This window comes from Neodiprion lecontei, chromosome 5, assembly GCF_021901455.1.
Source record: "Neodiprion lecontei isolate iyNeoLeco1 chromosome 5, iyNeoLeco1.1, whole genome shotgun sequence".
NCBI lineage: Eukaryota > Metazoa > Arthropoda > Insecta > Hymenoptera > Diprionidae > Neodiprion > Neodiprion lecontei.
In genome coordinates, this window is record NC_060264.1 from 9,172,970 (window position 1) to 9,192,435 (window position 19,466).

General features: G+C 35.2%; 4 protein-coding genes across 18 annotated transcripts in view; 2 read left to right on the plus strand and 2 right to left on the minus strand.

Moving 5' to 3' along the window:
* The first annotated feature begins 38 nt into the window (after positions 1-38).
* LOC107224088 (decapping and exoribonuclease protein) lies at positions 39-1,732 on the plus strand. The gene is made up of 4 exons (XM_015664010.2): positions 39-340; positions 540-763; positions 900-1,267; positions 1,448-1,732. Exons 1-4 carry the CDS (start codon positions 39-41, stop codon positions 1,661-1,663), a joined length of 1,110 nt encoding a protein of 369 aa, XP_015519496.1. The 3' UTR covers positions 1,664-1,732.
* Positions 1,692-6,917, minus strand: LOC107224097 (p53 and DNA damage-regulated protein 1). 7 transcript variants are annotated; one of them, XM_015664022.2, is made up of 3 exons: positions 6,782-6,917; positions 2,256-2,497; positions 1,692-2,157 (listed from the first exon to the last, which is right to left on the minus strand). In XM_015664022.2, exons 2-3 carry the CDS (start codon positions 2,479-2,481, stop codon positions 1,988-1,990), a joined length of 396 nt encoding a protein of 131 aa, XP_015519508.1. In that variant the 5' UTR covers positions 2,482-2,497; positions 6,782-6,917; the 3' UTR covers positions 1,692-1,987. The 7 variants fall into 7 exon arrangements, 6 of the variants coding, with proteins under 6 accessions (XP_015519508.1, XP_046596542.1, XP_015519507.1 ...); XM_046740586.1 differs by having other exon boundaries at positions 6,762-6,870; XM_015664021.2 differs by lacking the exon at positions 6,782-6,917 and adding an exon at positions 6,398-6,616.
* LOC107224085 (tectonin beta-propeller repeat-containing protein) lies at positions 6,892-18,210 on the plus strand. Of its 8 annotated transcripts, none has more exons than XM_046740564.1 (26): positions 6,892-7,254; positions 7,389-7,514; positions 7,752-7,983; positions 8,688-8,870; positions 8,962-9,114; positions 9,209-9,301; positions 9,396-9,576; positions 9,844-10,067; positions 10,149-10,352; positions 10,435-10,613; positions 10,699-10,831; positions 10,922-11,148; positions 11,434-11,565; positions 11,674-11,830; positions 11,922-12,084; positions 12,197-12,300; positions 12,392-12,534; positions 12,727-13,075; positions 13,195-13,345; positions 13,446-13,645; positions 13,712-13,921; positions 14,355-14,456; positions 14,657-14,792; positions 14,869-15,060; positions 15,364-15,575; positions 15,648-18,210. In XM_046740564.1, exons 3-26 carry the CDS (start codon positions 7,759-7,761, stop codon positions 15,696-15,698), a joined length of 4,104 nt encoding a protein of 1,367 aa, XP_046596520.1. In that variant the 5' UTR covers positions 6,892-7,254; positions 7,389-7,514; positions 7,752-7,758; the 3' UTR covers positions 15,699-18,210. The 8 variants fall into 8 exon arrangements, with proteins under 8 accessions (XP_046596520.1, XP_046596518.1, XP_046596522.1 ...); XM_046740562.1 differs by having other exon boundaries at positions 7,425-7,514; XM_046740566.1 differs by having other exon boundaries at positions 7,425-7,514; positions 15,418-15,575.
* The window catches only part of LOC107224095 (cationic amino acid transporter 3), a 17,958-nt gene continuing 14,369 nt past the window's right edge, over positions 15,878-19,466 (minus strand). For both annotated transcript variants that reach the window (XM_015664018.2, XM_046740578.1), the window contains exons 9-11: positions 18,974-19,140; positions 18,792-18,900; positions 15,878-18,670 (exon numbers count right to left, since the gene is read on the minus strand). In XM_015664018.2, the coding sequence (XP_015519504.1) occupies positions 18,540-18,670; positions 18,792-18,900; positions 18,974-19,140 (407 nt within the window). In that variant the 3' untranslated portion in view covers positions 15,878-18,539. The remainder of the gene's footprint in view (positions 18,671-18,791; positions 18,901-18,973; positions 19,141-19,466) is intronic.

Consider the following 19,466-nt stretch of genomic DNA (forward strand, 5'->3'; position numbering starts at 1 on the left):
AAACAAACGAAATACTGATCTTGATCATTTTTTAAACAATGGAAACCTCGAGATTTCGCATCAACAGATCTTGGAATGGGGAAGGTTTTCCACATTTTAGTAGACCAGAGGTATCCGGCTGCTTTAGTCTAAACGAAAACAGAGAATTTCTGCCAAACACTGTGCAATTGAAATACTTCAATGCATCACCTTCGGAGACTGTCAAATTTGACCTGAAAGTGGGTTATGATTTGGTTATACGAAAAACAGCCGAAGCCGATAATGAGAGATTGGATCACTTGTTACGGTGGATTCTTTTGAATTGCCACAAGATTCGTGCTCCACCTGATTCCGATCGATGGTTTGAATTTTTCAAAATAAATTATTCGTCACAGATTTAATGTTTCAAGCCATTTTTCGTATCGCATTTGTGTGTTGCTAAATTTAAATCAATTTTTACCCAACAAATTGTGAATAAGAATAGAAAATAATTACTGCAAAAAAAATTTGAAACTTTTTCATGCTTGACAATGCTCTTTGTAATTCTTTATCGATTGCAGGTTACAGCCTCATTTTGTATGCTTCCGGGGTTTACTGACAATGCTTTGGTGTACTCCATTTGAGAAACAAGAGGGATGGATAATTTGTGCATCGAAGTGGCAGGGCACGATATACCTTTGCGCCTTTGATACAGAGGAGAAAAAGCTACGAAAAAGCAACATATCCAAAAAGCAGTTACAATTCATGTCCTGGGGATTCAAATTCGAGCAATATTTACTGACTGGTATAAACAATTATTGGCGTTTATTACAATATCATTAATTTTTATGCTTTTCACCATCCGACTTCCTTCTTCTTTCTCAATTAGTACTGTGTACTATTTTTCCAGATTTAAATTCAATGAGTTTAGGATCTTACAGATTCACCTGGACAAGCATCAGACACTTCTAAGCCTGTTAATGAAGGTGAAGAATTTTGCTGTATGTTCACATCTCGCCTTGGCAATAATAGATTATTGTATGGCGCGGAGATGGATGGGGTTTCATCCAATGAGGTTTTAAGAGAGCCGATTGACTGGAAAGGGGTTAAATTTGTGGAACTGAAGACAAGTCGAGTTATTGAAAATAGGCGTCAGGAGGAAAACTTTAGAAGATACAAGTTAATTAAATGGTGGTGCCAAAGTTTTTTGGTCGGCATCGAAAACGTTTGTTGTGGATTCCGAGATGACGATGGTATAGTTAGAAATTTAACCAATTACAGCGTACCAGAGATGACTAGAATGTCAAAGGTGATTAAGTTTTATAAAGAATCCCTCTGATATCACAAAACAGCATGTTTTTCAGAAGCATCGTTAGTGTTAAGTTTTTAGAAAATTTTTTTCAAGTATCAATAAATGTCTGAACAAATTTCGCAATTTTATTTACAAAACTTTGCGTAATTTGTGTTAATTATACCATCATTGTTACAGGGAATTTGGAATGCTTCGGAGTGTATGAACTTTTGCAATGAATTTTTGAATTTTGTCCAATCAGTAGTTACAAAAGACTATAACGAATGTGTCTACAAATTCGAGTGGGTACCAGGGAATGATGTGCAGGTTCATCAGATGGACAGTGAATCTAAGTACTCTTTCCTTCGTCCATGGTTCATCGATGAAGCCAAAGTACAAATGATGAGACGGTAATAGGTTATTCAAAGCTTAAGAGACAAAATTGTATAAAAAATAAACGTGGTTATTCACTGTGACATTTTATTGAAAAGTTTAAATTTTTACAAAACAACACCCTTACTTTTCCAATAACTATAAACAAATAATAAGATGCAATGCTTGCGTTTATATAATTTTTCTCAATGGTTCCGCAACCATAAGTTTCTTTTCTTAAAAATTTAAACTCTTTCAGCTTCTCTCTTCCTATGACTAGTTACAAATAACCAGGTATTTTATATTACCTTTATTAACTTACTATCGTCAAACTTTTCGATCTGAATCTCTTTAAACATCAACCATTCAAAGACTTTTGCCAAGAACTTGATTTACTGCTAACATTTCTTCACGAGACATTGGATTTAGCATTAGTCCTGGAACAGACTGAGTGTGCTCTAAATCACGAAGCTGGTTCACTTTAACTCTCAAATCACTCCTAATTTTGTTGATTTCAACATCGCACTCTCTCTGATCTACAACATGGAAACAACTTTTGAAATTAGTTTGCGAATGCAAAGGATTGTGCTGAATTGACTTGTCTCACATTTTTTATTTTTTCACTAAATTCTACCTTTTGCAAGCAACTCTTGAGCAGAGTTTGTTGACATTTTTATCAGCAAAGGTCCAACAGCCATCCAAGTTTTATCAAATTTTTGATTCCGCAAAGCCCGCTCCCCCATTCTATCATCATTCCTTCGTTTATCCAGTGCAACAATTTCCTGCCTATCCATCAATATCTCTTCAGCCTTGGCCTCAACTTCTTCCAGATATTTCAATGTCTTCTGCTCGTCATTCATTGCGTAGTCTTTGTTACTATGTGGGAAACAGATGATAATGCTAAATATCACAATCGTATCAATAACAATCTAACAATTACTCAGATTATTGCATACGTCTTTTTGAGTACATTGAACATATTTTCATTCTTAATATTTTTGAAAATTTTGGTGAAAAAAATCTGCTTGGTTTATTGTCTCTATTCTGAATGCAATTACCAATCTTATAATTAGGTGTAATTAATCCTAACAAGACATGGAAACAATAATTAATATCAGTTTACAACTTCTTAAAAATCGCAAAGTAGCACATCTTTTTGTACATATATTGTAAGAAATTAAGTGCTTACATCATCCATTCCAGTTGTACCACCAGTCAATGATTCTTTTTTTCACTTCACCAGAAAGGGAATATACTATAAGCTTTGTAGAATAAAGAATATTGACAATAGTAAACGTAATGCATGTACCGAAAGGAATTATGTTATGAAGTTTTAAAACAAAGTTCTTAAGAGGGGATCCCAGTCCGGAAATTTTCAAAAATCAATATTTTCTCTTTTATATCTTTGAAGTGAAATGCTTTAAGCGTATTTTGAACCCAAAACAATAGAAAAAATCTAAGAATTGACGAAGCTGCAGCCATTGAAACGAAACAGTGAGCATCGATATTCGATATCAGTCGGTTGCGATTATCTCGAAACTACATTTCTTAATGCAGTATGACTGATACCTTGAGTAACAGTCACACTATTGATTTGGCCTTGTGCGTTTATCCTCGAAACAGCAGGCATTTTCAGTTCACATAGGCTCTTGTTATTTGGATAATTCATTTGTTAATAATAATGAAATTACCGTGTTTCTTTAAAGTGCAAAGCGGAGGTCTTGCCTTCAAGAGGTTGTAATTTGGACAATTTTCAAAATTTCCACACAACTTACGTAAACCGATAACCAATAACTTATAATTTAAGTATCTTTCTTCTTTTCACATAAAATTTATAACCTTCAGATATCGCACCGATTGGGCACCCACGTCCACAGGGCCGCTACACCATTGCTTATACCACAGCCTGTTTTTGATATTTTTACACATAAAAAATCACACAAGTTCACAAATATATGTAATAAATCTTGAAAAAAAGTTAATTCATTAAGACTGTTAGTTCATTCGTAAAAAAAATCATGATTCTAACTCTTGAAATGCGGCTTCCAGACTGAGAATTCCCCTTAATTTGTAGAATGATGCATGTTGTTTCAACGAATGATTTTCTGCTGAAGTCTCAGATATTAACAACATGATACATTGTATGAAGTGTGACTGTTATACCTATAGTAGAATACATGGACTAATGTATCAAAAAGAAAAAAAAAAATACAGCGTAATTATTTTTCATCTTACACTGCCAAATTCTTCATGTTCAGTCTTACAGTATTGGGACTTTCCAAGATTCTATATGGCAAGAATACATAGTTGAAACATATGATGTAGGCACTTCACTACTTGGGGTGCATTCGAATTGAGCACTTAAGCGCTTTCAGTACATACATGTAGATATACATCGACGTATAAACTGCTATAGAACGTGGCTGTCACAGCTCTCAAAACGCCCAAGTTGAACACACCCTTGAACTGTAATCTCAACTGTCTCTGCTACGTCACTATTTATATATTGTACATAGCAGTTCATACTAAATCAACTATCACACCATTGATTTTTAAACAGTAATAAAATACACATCTCATGGTTGTTCAATCATTGAATATTAGATTCGAGAACAAGTGGTGTGAGAAAAACCTGTTACTCGTATCGTTTGATCTTATATAGCTTCTTTGGTCAACATCCCTTCTCCATCTTCATTTCATCATGTCGAAGTTACAATTTTAGTTACGTTATTGCAATGAGGCATATTGAGGCAAGCCGTTATTTTTGAGATTATAACTATCTGAATTTCAGTAAGCGGTTATACTTATATTTTGAAGACTTATCTCCTTCAAAGTCCTTGTAACATGGAAAAATAGTGAATAATCAACGTTTCATTACAATGACATAACCAATTTCAGCCTCGTGTTTTTTCAACGTTCTCCTAATGACTCAATTATTCTAAAGCAATTGTATTGCTTTTTAGCCTTTTTTCACTCCTTCATCAATCTTTTCTTGATTTCTGTAGAAGAATTCTTATCTGATGCTCCGCACTTTTCTTAAGAACCTCAAACTCAATATCTTGATCTCCATACGTCAAGTTTTGTTCCATAATAAATTTACGTTGCCTCAATATTCACATCTCCTTGTCTGATATTTTTTTAAATGGTCAATATACGAACGATCTTTGTTCAATGTCAACTAAGCTGTAGTGATGACAAATTTGTTTTTCCCCTTTTATAACTGACAACTTATTCAATCAATTCTTGCAAACAAATGATAACTGAATTCGAATGTTTCTTTGAGAAATACAGGTAATTTCTCTTTTCTGATATGAAAGTAAGCATTATAATAAACTTTCTTGTGACCTTACACTTGCAGGAAGCTATTGCAATTCAATTGAATAGTTAGACATCTATCGCAATGCCAGCAGCAGCTGAATTATAGCTGAAAATGTGCGAATTCAAGACAATGCTATTCGTATCATTCGATCTTTCATAGCTTCTCTGGATAATAATTTTTCTCTATCTTTTTTCCTTAAGGTCTTTGGACGGATTATCCGTACTGGAGAGACTGCAGACACATCCTCTGGCTTAAAATGAGTTATTCGAGCTTCTTTGTTATCTCCTTGGCCAAGACCTTTACGATCTCTTTTAAGAATTGTCTTGATTGGATACTTTGCGCCCTGCCCCGAAGGTCCCAGCCCAGTTTCTTCGTCCCATCCAGTATTTAAAAGCATTTGATACCCTTTGTTTTGTTTTGCTATCCCATATGCAACACAGCGCAATTTTGGTTTAGTATTAAAAATGTGCAGTGTCGAAGACTCATGCTGTTTAACAGACGTTTCTTTGAAAGCAGTTTTACATATTTCGCAATAAAACTCGAATTTTAAATTGTTGGCATTTTGTTGAATGGATTGTAGCTCGTTTTTAAATGACCCCTCTACTTTCGTTATTTTGCCACGTTCATCATCACGTAAAGAAACAATGTCAGACTTATCGTGTGACAAAGTTGGGCTACTTTTAATATCTTCAGGGTCTTTCTGACTATTTTTCTTCCTTAGTAGAGCTACGATATTCAAATGATTTCTTTTAAGAGCTAATTGAGCTGCTGTCAAACCAGATTTTTCCTTTGCTTTCTTATTCACTCCAAGTTTCAACAGATATTGAACAATTTCAAAATTGCCATTATATGCTGCTGACATCAATGGTGTCCACCCGAAATCGTCCGACACATTGACATTATCTGAATTCAAATGTTTCCTTAAGAAATGTAAATCGTTCTGCTCGACTGCTTTCAAAATTGAGTTTGTACTGACATTCGTTATGACTTTTTGTGTAAATAGAGAATTGCTAGACTTGAGCAGATTACTCTGTTGTTCTGGAGCTATGTCAGGTTTGGCCAAGGTATCCGGTTTAAAATTTTGGCAGATGATACCTTCGTAAGTTTTCTTTGCCTCGATTCCTTGAAAATTAAGTCGTCCAGGAAATTTCTTTGCAGATTTGCTCGGTACCTCAGTGGACTCCTTGACAAAACTTTTCCAAGGTATGTCAACCGTAGTTAACGCAACCCAGTTTGAATGCAAAGACATTGCAAAGTGTTGTCGTTCAAACCCGAGGTTGTAAATATCAGTTTATTTCGAAAACTGGTGATGCACAGAATTAAAATAAGCAATTTGATGTGTAATTTTGCTAGTTGGTGTTGACAGCTTAAAAACTTCTCTGTCAATGTCCATGGTTAGGAACATTATTACGACAAAGAAGCTTAACATCGTTGGAATGCTTATTTGAATTTTTTACCTTAAAAATTTCTTCGATTTTAGGCTTTTAGTCTCTCATGTCTCTTATTCGGGTCACGAGGCTATGTTTACGACAAAGTGATAGTTACGATCACAATTTCTACTATAAGCGGTGGCCATAAGTCTGAGTACTTCTTAGGGTCTCTACTATCTAGGTACTTCGTGATGTTAACAAAATAAAGTGTGTTCTTCCGGCGGACGCATTTTCGCCCCGTTCTGCGCCGACCACATGGAAGCCATCCTTTTAATAACATCGAATGCAATTATATAAGAATCCAAGATGGCCGTCATATGGAAGAGATACCACGAGGTACGCGATTAGTTCTCAAACATGGCTGCGCAAAAGCATACCGTTTCGTTCTTACCTAGAGCATATACTACTCACTCAATACTACTGGAGGCGTTGACTGGAGGAGTTGACTGGAGGAAGTTTCGCGTGTATAGAAAGTGTGGCGGAGGAGTGAAATAGAGCACTCATGCCATGTACAACCTGTCTCTCTTACGTTACAACCTGATTGGTCGATACACGAGCTACTGCTGTCATCTAGCGTATCACTGTGGTATCAACTTTGAGCGGAAACCGAAGGTCAAGTGGATCGTCATAAGCAAAGAAAAATAAAATCCAAACTGACAGCCGCCTTTGAACGATCACGTCTGACAAACCCTCGAAGCTGTCAAACGTCGTCTTGTCGTCGTATCAATACCTGCGTGGTAAGCATCAATAATGACATAAGGACAGAATTGCGTTGTTCTTTACTGTCCGATCGATTCGTTTATTTATGCTAACGTCTACTTTTCATAACTCCAATCCACATAAATGTGACGGCAACCGTATAATTCAAGATATAATAGGTTAAAGTACGTATGCAGCACATCCACTTGCGTTTCCATGGTATTCTTGTAAGAAAGTATTCTACAATATACGTATCCCAGTTTTGTACGACATGAAACATATTCACATAGCGCATATGTATTATTTTTATCATACTTAGAAGATCTGAGACTCCCCAATTCCTATTAATCCGTAGATACTGAAGCTTGTCAATACATTACTCAACACATTGTTGAACGAAGTATTTCTCATCTCTGTGATAAGAATTTAGCTCACTGTTTACCTTGTAAGTAATATTTACACTGACATAAGTAATTACTAGAAATTTTCTATCAATCTTCGACTATACTTGTTCTAATGTTTCTAATGAAACTTTTAAATTATATCAACTTGCTTCAATCCTAGGCATATCGGACTTTGATAAATTTAATTTTGGAAATTAAAATTATACAGTGCTTTCAATTATTGTTTGAACTTTGGGTTTCTTATTTAAATAATAATTCTTATAATGTTATACATCAAGAGTTGAGATGCCGAGTTCATATTTATACGCTATTAACAATGAGGGGAGAGTATTCGGACTTTCGACATCAGGCAATATGTGGAGAGAATTCATGTACTTGGGACTGGAGTTTAAACAACTCTCCGCAGTGCCTCATTTCATGTGGGCCATTGGTGGCGATCGTCAAGTTTACGTCCATGTACATGGGCTAGATATACCCATTCGCATCAAGGAAGAAACCTATGAAAATGAAGTAGGTTCGTCTGCATGTTACTAATACTTATTAGAAGAAAATCATTTATACTCTGTGTAATGAAAATTTATCATTCTCAATTCATATAGATTTTTCACTTCTCAAAGCAAATGTGTTGAAAGAATCTTCTTACACGATACAACTTTGAGAAAGAGCTCCAGTTGTTATCAATCATCAATTTTGCCATTACATTCAAATTCAGCTTGAAAATTCTTAATAAAAAAAAAATTTCCTCAGCTATGACTCAAAATTGAATATTGTCACTGTCAACATCTTTTATGGTTTAGATTTTATGATATATTTGGTAAAGAAAATTAAGGAAGGACTAAATCGAAGGAAGTAACTTCTCTTTAACGATGGCTCTTACTGTCAGTTGACATCCATTCACAGAGTTCTTCTAGCATGACTGGTACTGCTTCAAAGATGGCTACACAAGCATTTATTTCACTTTGAATTTTCTCAAAAACGTGACATGAGGGAAAGTTTTTATTAACAAATTCGTATTTGGCATCAAAACATGCTCATGAGAGAGTCAATCTATTTTGTAATGATAAACCTACGTAAGAAAGATTTATAAGACCGATACAAACTTTCCTTCTAGATCATTTTACTTTCCTCATTATATCCCAACTCAAGTAATGTTTGATAAAAACTTGGATCGTAAAAAGTTAACTGATTTTTATTGTAACTTTTTCTTACTTCAGCGTTGGCTACCCTTGGAAGGTTTTAGTGGGCGACTTCTACCAACAGATAGATATAACTTTTCAAGTCAGGATGGTACAGTGGATCGTAGTCGAGATAAAGTTAAGCTTCCATCTATGGCATGGCAGTGGGAAGGCGATTGGCACATTGAAACAACGCTCGATGGTCAGCCGTTAGATCATGATGTATGTGCAACTTTTTCATATGGCCTTAGTTATTATCCATGTGAATTTCGTATTACCAAGATTGCAAATTCATAAAGAAGACAACTTTTAGGGCTGGACTTACGCAGTGGACTTTCCTGCGACTTATTCAACAAATAAGCAGTGGAAATCATGCGTCAGAAGACGGAAATGGGTTCGATATCGGAGGTACAGTGCAATGAACTCGTGGTGCGCTATAGCACCTCTCCACAAAGATGCTACTAAGGTAACGAGCAACAGTACTGTAGATACAATCTTGTGACAGGCTCAATTTTCTACAAACGACATTGAAACTCTATTTCAAATGTTTGCAACTGTAGGAGCCTTTCATAGATGTGGCTGTTGGTGGAAATCAGATTCTTGGCGGGCATTCGGGAAACATGGTAGTTTGGGCAGTCACGGCCCACGGTAGAGTATGTATTACTATTATTATTCTTAAAGATTAAATATATCACTTTTAAACCATCAATTTCCGTCTCAATATCCCATAATAATTACTGTATTCAGATAATGTTCAGAGTCGGAGTTAGCACAACATCACCTGAAGGACAGAGATGGAGTGCTATTAAGATGTCCAATGGTTACGAGGCTATTCAAGTCAGTGTTGGACCAACTGGACTTGCTTGGATCATACTAACAAATGGAAAGGCACTCGTTCGCACTGGAGTTTGCAGGGAAAATCTTATGGGTACATCGATCAATGATTGAATCCAAGTTCAGATATATATCCAAATAAATATTTTACTTCATTTCGCTTTTTCAACCTCCTCTTACAGCTATTTTACTTTTTGCTCAAATAAGAGAGTTCTCCAACTGATACAAGGATAAATCGTACTATCAGAATGCGACTGCAAAATCTGCAGATTCATATTTCAATCCATAACAAGTAAACAGTATATTTCATTACATCTCAGTTGACTTAGTTACTAATTACTTTGATACATCAATTTCTCAGGTGATGGCTGGGCAGAGGTAGAACCACCGAATGATAAACTCCGCCTAACTCAAGTTGGCGTTGGCATAGATTCCGTGTGGGCTGTTACTAATGATGGTAGTGTTTGGTTCAGAAAAGGTGTTAATGGCCAGTCGAGTATGTTGTGTGAACAGATGGCTACGGGAACTGGATGGGTTGACATGCTGAGTAAAATGGCTCTAGTTTCAGTTTCACCTGATGATCAGGTGATGCTGCAAAGAATTTCCAAGCAAACACATGTGGCTGAGAATCCAACACGTTAATTAATAAAGTAAATATGTTTAAAGGTATGGGCGATAGGTCATGACGATCGCTGTTTATATTATCGAACTGGAATCAGAGGGACAGATCGAACTGGAAAAAAGTGGAGAATGATTAACGCACCTCTCCAGCTTAGTAGGGCAAGCAGTAACGCTAGCCTTTCATCTAATAATCGTCATAGTCTTTGTGGTACTCCACAGCAACATCGCCACCAAAGTTGGGGCTCCTTGGTAGAGTAATGATTAATACAAATTTCCGAGACCAGTGAATTTTATTACCTCTGTTCTTGAAGCTAAAGTTTGCATTTTTTAGTCTCGACCACACAGCACTGGGGATGGAGCAGCACTGATCAGGGACTGGGAAGAACAATCTCGATCCGCGCCTACCCCTACATCTTTGAAATTGTTGCAACGAACAAGCGACGGTACTTCCACAAACAATTTGCAACAGACCTCATCCCAGGAATCTTATCTCAATGAGAGTAAAAATAGGTGAATACGTATGAAAGTAACGTAATACGGTGTTTATGTAATTCAAGTTGAACCATCCAATTTATTTTTTCCAAATACTTTACAGATCGTCAAATTCAGTGAATACGAACGACTTGACTGAAGCTAGTGTTGCTAATATAACAATATCCAATGAGTCATTAACCAAAGGTGGAGAATCCATCGTCGTTTCTGGGAAAGGAATGAGCAATACCGTTAAGGTTAATTAAAACTAAAATATAAATATTCTAAATATTCTTTGTTTTTGCTTCTCATTTGTAACAAAGTAAGTTACTTTGATAAGTTTCCAGGTAAATCCAGCTGCATGGAGCCCAGTTCATTCAGTAGGATCTATGGTTGGTGTTGAAGCACATCCCGAAACAGACGGTAGTGTATTTGATCCTGATTTAACCGGAGATTCCGGTGTTTATGGAGAAGATGAAAATACAGCTGCAATGTATTGGGCTGAATACGACGTTTTATGGTGCAAGATCGAAGCTGGAGCCTGTTTCATTGATCAGGCTAACCCTCCAAAGTGGCGAGTTGAAAACATACTGTTGAAATATAAACCTCAAAGCGCAATAAGATATACATTCGTTTGTTTTCAATAGTACAAAAACAAATTCATCTAAAATGTAAAAATCATTTCATTGCAGTATTTGCTGTTACATGAAATCGTTGCTTTCTTATTTGGCACATTATTATTTTCGACCATACAAGTATGTGATAGAGGTAGCTATGATATGCGTAGAAAGTCTTCTGTTAAACAAAAACGAAAACTATAACAATATTTTACTTATTCAAAATTTAATTCGTATTATAGGATGGTAGAGGGTAATGGCACTACTTGTGGTGAACTAACTGAACCATGGAGGGAGCATATTCTCTGCAATCTTAAGAAGCGGCTAAAAGATTTGGATGTGAATATCTTGTCATATGAAAAAGCGATTGAAATGTGGGTTCTCGAAAATAATCAATAACATTTTTAAATTTGAAAATAATACGAAGAGAATTGTGAAAATACGCTCAACGATGGGTAAAATGTGTATATTGGTTCGTCTAGGTCATCCTGTGTGAAAAATGGTGATGCACGATGTCAATTGAAAGGGAGCAAAGCGTATGAAGACTGTGTTCTAGAATTAGAATGGATTAGCAATACAAGCGGTTACGTAGATTCTGGTACACTTACCATTTTGAATACAGACGGTGCAACTACTATGGTAAAACAAATTTTTCACAATAACTGATCCTTTATTATCATTTATTTGTACTTGATATACAAAATGTATAATTTCCAAATTTCACTTTCAGTTGCAATTCCCGATATCAGAAATAGTGTGCGTGGTCTGCTGCAGTGAGCCAGGAAACCCAAGACTTGCGATACACACTCCTAATTTATCCCGCTCAAAAATTTTAAGACTGCAATTTGCTAGTGATACTGAAATGGAAGATTGGATGGATAATCTTACTACAGGCAAGACTAATGAAAAAATACAAGATTAGGCCAATAACTCTATCAGTAAAATACAAGTTATGTGGAAAAAATCATGATACTTTCGATTCCTAATTGATGATGTTTATTTCAGTCTCGTGCCAAATAAATAATCTTCACGGAAAGCCGGGTTCAAATTCGATTTGGGCAACCACTGGTCTTGGAGATGTTTTCGTTTATGACACAGAAATGGCTGAGGTAATTTTTCTGTGAATAAATTTTGTAGTCAAATAATTGGTACACTTGAATGTTTCAATTTCACAAACTTTTCTTTCCTGATTCATTCTAGACTAGCCAATTAGTCGACGGTGTTTATACACAGGAATTACTTACATCTGGAAACCAATTACCATTTGAAAGCATTTTACATAATGGATTCGGACCTGGAAGTTCTTTACATATGTCACTTTGCCTTTACGACGACGCAGACAGGTACACATATTTTTTTGGAATCATTGTTGTACTGAATAATGTTCTTTATTACTTGCTGCAAGAAAAAGTTTATTTCTAACAAAAAAAAATAACTATTTTGCAACAAATTGAGACAGATTTATTGAGATAATGAGATTTCATAACAACTGGTTGTTAGATTTGAACTAACAAGAATAATTGACATTACAACAGGTTGGCAATAAATCTGGTTTGTTATACAACAACGACAATGAAGCAACAAAAAGCAGCTGAAGGTCATGACATAGCTCTTCACTTCAATCCCCGATTAAACGAAGACGTGATAGTGAGAAATACGTATCAGTCAGGTCAATGGGGCGACGAAGAAAGAGTTGGAGTGAGTCCGTTGAAGGCAGGCTCCGATTATACCCTGAAATTCGTCTGTGAGGAAGGGGGGTACAGAATTTTTATTAATGACATCGAATATACCTTTTACAGTCACAGAATACCACCAGAGAACATAACGCATCTCCGCATCAAAGGGCTGATGACATTAAGTAGTGTCTGTTACAAAACTAAATCTGTAAGTGAAGCTCATTAATCCCTTCAAAACATAAAAATAATATGAAAAGTATTGTATTTGTTGTGTCAGTCTGTATAATACTAATGTTCAGAATTTTACTTATTTTCTTACTGTTGCAGGTAATCATTGAGCCAATAAAAATATTTTGGAGACAAATGGGAGGACATTTGAGGAAGGTGGAAACGTGTAGTGTTGGAGTAACATGGGGAATAGGATACGATAATACAGCGTACGTTTATACGGGGGGCTGGGGTGGAAATTTCTTAAAAGGTTATTGAAGCAACTGCAACGAGTCTGCAGTGTTACATTTGCACTAGTATACTTATTAATCGATATTTATTACTCAGGTTACAAAATTCGGATTTTTTAGGTTTACGGTCTAACAATACCGGCATCAATTCAATGGTAGATACGCACAACTACTTTGTTTACGAGAATCAACGTTGGAATCCGGTTACCGGTTATACATCCCATGGATTACCAACCGATCGGTATATGTGGAGTGACGTAACAGGACGTCATAAGCGAACGCGAGAACATACCAAAACTCTTTCAATGCACTGGCAATGGGTAGGGATAAAATTTTTCATTTAAATTTAACAATTTCAACAATCGTGAATATTTTCGTTGAATTAGATATCAGACTGGATAATAGACTTCCATACTCCTGGTGGTGTTGATAGAGATGGGTGGCAATATGCAATGGATTTCCCTGCACAATACCACGGTCGTAAGCAGTTCACCGATTATGTAAGAAGACGAAGGTGGTTTAGGCGTTGTCAATTGAAAACTAGCGGACCTTGGCAGGAACTAGGAAATACAAAAATCGTCGACATCTCGTTATACGTAAGCAAAATCATCGGCGTATGTTGTACAATGACCTTCATTTTATCGGTAACAGCTGTAGGTGCGTTAATCGAACAAAAAAATGGGATTTAAAGTACTAATATGTTACTGATTTAAATATACTAGTATTACTGAAATATATGTACAGGTCAGATCCATTTCTAGTTAAAAAATAGTATGCATTGTTCTTTTTTTTTTTTCTCGCTTAAGTGCACTGTAGAACCATCGTATCCCTGGCTTTTACTTTTATAAGTTAAATATGATACTGAAATCGAATTCACGTATTTGAAAACCACTTATTTAAATGTTTTAAACATGAGCACCATGGGGCAAATGATTAATTATAAGAATTCATTTCATGTACTATCCGCATTCCAGATGGCACTGATAGTTTACAATAGGGTCTAATTATTCCTAATTTGTGGCATCTTAGACAACAAGTAAACCAGGTGACGACGGTTTCATAAACGTGTGGGCTGTTGCTGCCAATGGGGAAGCATTGTTCAGGCGCGGTGTTTCAGAATTGTGCCCATTAGTGAGTATAATATTCTGGTTAACTTTAGATAATTACAATAATCTCATCGTGATAGCATACAAAGGCTCCCATTATTTTCGTTGTGAAAAAGCTTCCTTATTAAAAAATATCCCAGAATCTAAATGATGTGTAGTTTTTTCAAAATTAACCGTTACAACATATCTGAGTATGATGAAAATTCATGACTTTCTCTATCCCAGGGAGTTTCCTGGGAACATATACCCAGTGATCAGGCACTGATCGGTATTAGTTGCGGTCCAGAGGGTCAAGTTTGGGCTGTTGGTAAAAATGGAACTTCATACTGGAGATTTGGAATATCTTTAGCCAAGCCGACTGGTAAATATCTCCTCACAGATCTGTCTACTCATTAATATCAATGGTAATTATGATTGATTATTAATTATGATTTCAGGTGAAACGTGGCAAAATGTAGAGCCTCCATCAGGGGCCCAGGTGAAACAGATTTCAGTCGGAAAAGATGTAGTTTGGGCGCTGGATACAACCGGCCGATTATCAGTACGTCGGGAAGTTAGAGCGAAGATTTTTCCCGAAGGAACATACTGGCAAACTTTACCAGCCATGCCAAATGATCCAATCCATATCGGTGCGAGAAAGTATTTTTTACAGACCTTTTTCAATTTTCTCTCGTTTTCTTTCGATATCACGAAACATTGTAGAAGCACCGTGTTGGAAATGCTAAGAGGTGCAATTACACAAATTTATGCTAGCTTTTTTTTGTTGTATTTGTTCGGCAGCTCTGAACTTATCTCAATGAATCTACCTTTACCTGCTTGGAGTTGGAATTTGTTATTATGTTATCAAATATATCATGTATTCAATAGTAGCATATTAAGTAGTGATGTTGTAGCACTTTTTTTCATTTATTGCAATAATTTTTTTGTTGTAGCAACAATTGTTGAAAAAGATAACATAGCAGACAATTGTTGTATATTCTACACAGATACTTTTGTTCCAACTGCCAAACAAGGATTTCGTCATGTATCTGTGGGTAGAGAAAAAGGTCAAGTATGGGCTCTCTCTGGAGCTGGCATTGTTTGTCGCAGAATAGGTATAACGGATGAAAATCCGGCTGGAACAGGATGGACAACTGGTATTGGTGTAAGTATAGATTTGTCGTTATTCTATTAATAATTTTATCAACCGTCCACTTTAATAAATTCGTTTCTTTAGGCAAATTGGCAGTATATAAGTGCTGGTGGCCTTGTAAACCGGGCACAATAACGCCAGTTATCATTCATCGCAAAAACCATTGAAGTAAACAACCAAAGGGAATAAAGTTGCAGTAAAACCTTATTGTTATCAACTTCGATCGGTCCATTGATCCTCTTTTCCACTTCAGTAACCTTTCCCAACAACATGTGAGAGTACCTAATCAATTTCATCATGGACCCACACTCTAGTCAAGGATATAACATAACTCCTTTATTTTAAAAACATAAATCCAGAGCCGTTCATAAAAATGCATTGCTACTGTATTTAAGGAATTATCACGGAATTAATGTACATACAATACTCCAATTATTCGAATTGTTATAGACCATAACTGTCAGATATACAAGCTATTTTTATCATTGCTATAAGATTCAAAATAATGATCAAAACGTATAGAAGCAACAGAAGATCATTCAAATACAGATCACGAATTGTGACGGTCAGAAACTTACACAGTCAGCTTATAAAATCATCTGTCGGCAAAATCAAGCTTAAGAAACTAGTGATAGTTTCGGGCTTAATAGTTTAGTCAAGATTATATTAACATAATGTAAAAATTGTTATGTAACACTTTTTCAATGGAAATGGAAAAAGTCTATTGCTAGTACGTTCTGCTCATTGAATTTAAAAACGCTTTTAGGATCAATTATTTTCTGAAAAAAGATAAGACACCGAGATAGGAAGATATGATTATGCAGTATTATTATGCGACGAATTGATCAGTCATTTAAAATGATTCTGGATTTTAACCTTCTAATCTCGAAAAAAACACTTGAATTTTTTTACAAGCATAGTGATACTTGTCAGGTACTTCGTTTTCATATCCATACCTTAAAAAAAACCTATTTTGTGATAATAATTGAAGAAATATTTCAGGTACACCTACCTAGTATCACCGTAACAAAAAAGTTAGATTTCATTGTAAGAGTTTATAGTACATAGGATCATTTATCGGCTGTTGAGCATGAGTGTGTGTTGAGCATAATGAGCAAAGCCGATTTTAACACAAGTCCACCTAAGTAGATCTATCGTTTCAAGTGTATATGTTCAACAATAGGTGACCCTGTAAATTCAAAGGATAGAAGTTATTACATTCTTTTTGTAGAAAATCAGTGGTCCACATGATATAATATGTAGTTGTGGAGTAATTTTGATATGATAGTTAATTTGGTAGTTATTTCAACATATTTTTTTTTTTTATTAATTTATAATCTAACACTCGCTAGGAGATCAACGAATGATTCCAGTCCTCCATATTGTGTGATGCCACAGTGTTTCGCTACCAGTCAGTACGGAATAGGAGTGTCAAGAGATCTGAGGATTCAGTCATTTTAAGTTGACGATGAGTGAGTTTTTGAATAAACTGATACCGCGATTTTCTTTAAATGCAAACGTACGACAATTCGTAATTGCTTCCTAAACTTTGAATCATTAAGGCACTTCTATTCTTACACATTGAATCATAAAGACAATATTTTTGTGTAAAGTAATTTTATTTTTGCTATCAATATTTATTTTCGTAATCAAGAATTTAGAATCCTAATATACTTATGGAACATAATCGAGCATGTTTGCTTCTGAGTTGAAATACGGTCGTACGGCTGTGAGTTTCCACCAAAAAATTTGTTTTACATAATTTATCTTTTACTTCATCATTGTACTATGCAATACAGTCAAATTAGCATTGCTATTTTGACTGCGAAAAGAATAGAGTTTTAACATGAATAAAATGAATGAAACTATGGCAAATGACTTATTGAGTACATATTTCTCATTGAAAATATAGCAAGCAATTATCTTAAAGGGGGGGGACTTTGGTGAAATTTTGTTAATATCGAAGTTTTTGTTTTTTTCAATGACGGAAAGAGATGCATACGCGAAAATTCCTTTCTATAAGATTTAGATTACGATAGCATGACTTCTCCTGATAAAAATTTCAATCTTCTGCGAAGAATATCCATAAAAGAAGATTGAGTTTGTTCTTTAGGACATGTACTGCTGTTATCTAAATCTTGTAGAAATGAATTTTCAATTACATCTCTCTTAAAGTCATTTCCGAAATGAAAAATTCAGTATTATGGAAATTTCACCGAAGTCCCCCCTTAATAGAGATACATTAATCTTTTAATGGGATTCTTACATTTAGGCTAATACTAAGTATATACGGTGGTATAAATACTCAAAGAACATAACACTAAATTTATTTTAAACCTAACTATAATAGCTATGCACCTTCTCAAGTGGAGTACTGAAAAATAAATATTATTTATAATATCAATATTTTCCGATATATTTGACTTTTTACGGTTAAAATGTTTCGCTCAAAATTTCCAATCGTTTACCTTTTAGAATTCACTCCTGCGATCAGATTAGAAAGTTGAATGTTGCCTAAATTCTCAAACAGTAGATACAGGTTTTTATTTACATTCATTTTCACTATTCGGTAATGATATCAGTGCATGGGGTCGATACATTTCGCAGCATCAATTAAGTACTATTTGTGTACAATTTAACACATAATGTAAATGAAAATGTCATTCTCTCATAAAATAGCATTTTAACTAATTAACGGCTGATTTCACAAGTCCGGTACATTTTAGCACGGTTAGTATCACATATTATTATAAATAATGTAAAAACTTTACGAGTTCTCTGATATGTGACAGATTTTCTTAGAAAACTTTTCACAGTTGTGCTTTTCTTTATACGGAGTTTCTTCATTGCGAGTTGCATTAGTATGATAGTGAAATTTTGAAAATAATATTAACTCCATATTCATACGTCATGCATACAAATTGTCATAATATCTTTTTTCCACAATACGTTACGCATAATATCGGGAATCCTGTTCTAAAATTTAGTACCTTCCGAAAGTTTTTTATCTTGACTTTCATTTCGCTGAACTAACTCTTGCCTTTCGACTTTATCCTTAGCACCTTGGACGCTGGTATTGATTCCATATGTGAAGTAAATAACAAACCCTATGAAAAAAAAACATATGTATATATATATTTACATTATTTCCGTATTCTTTCAGATCGTTCAAAGGTACTCTTGTTTTATAAAAAGAGCAGATTCGTGTAATCAAGTTTTAGATCTTACCAATAAACATCCAACCAGCGAATCTGATCCAAGTGTATACATCCAATTGTAGCATCAAGTAGAGATTAACGGCAATGCTCACGCATGGTATTAGAGGGACAAGAGGGACCTGTAATATGGAAATATCGAACATTGGTATCAATATTATCAAAGCCTAGCAATCGACTGACTGTCTTAATTACCTTGAAGGCCAGTTCGATGTCGAGAACTGGCTGTCTGCCGATGGCAAAAACGATGAGCACCTCAACAAGTACCATTACAGATACAGCTAAGATTATCCCTACATGGCCATTCTGTATGTTTGCTATGTTCTTATCTACAGTATACCCCAATGGTAGTATCAATACACCTGAAACGAAGCAAAAAAAAAAAAAAAGAATGTCAATAATGATTATGCTTGATAAGTACCGTATTCAAGCTAGGGATGTTCGGTATCTAAAAAAATTCCACTCATTTTCGCCATGGATTATTTAATTAGTGCTTTGTGTATACTGAAATACCGGTTTCGAAAAATGAACAGCACTTGGAGTAATTAGTTCGAACATAAATTCTAAATAGGGAAGACAAAGTATCGAGATTTGCATGGTAAAATTGTGTTCCTGAGAAAGAAATTCTCGTCGTACGTTGTAGTTATATTTGAAGCACCTTTAGTGAAATAGATTAGACGGCAAATAA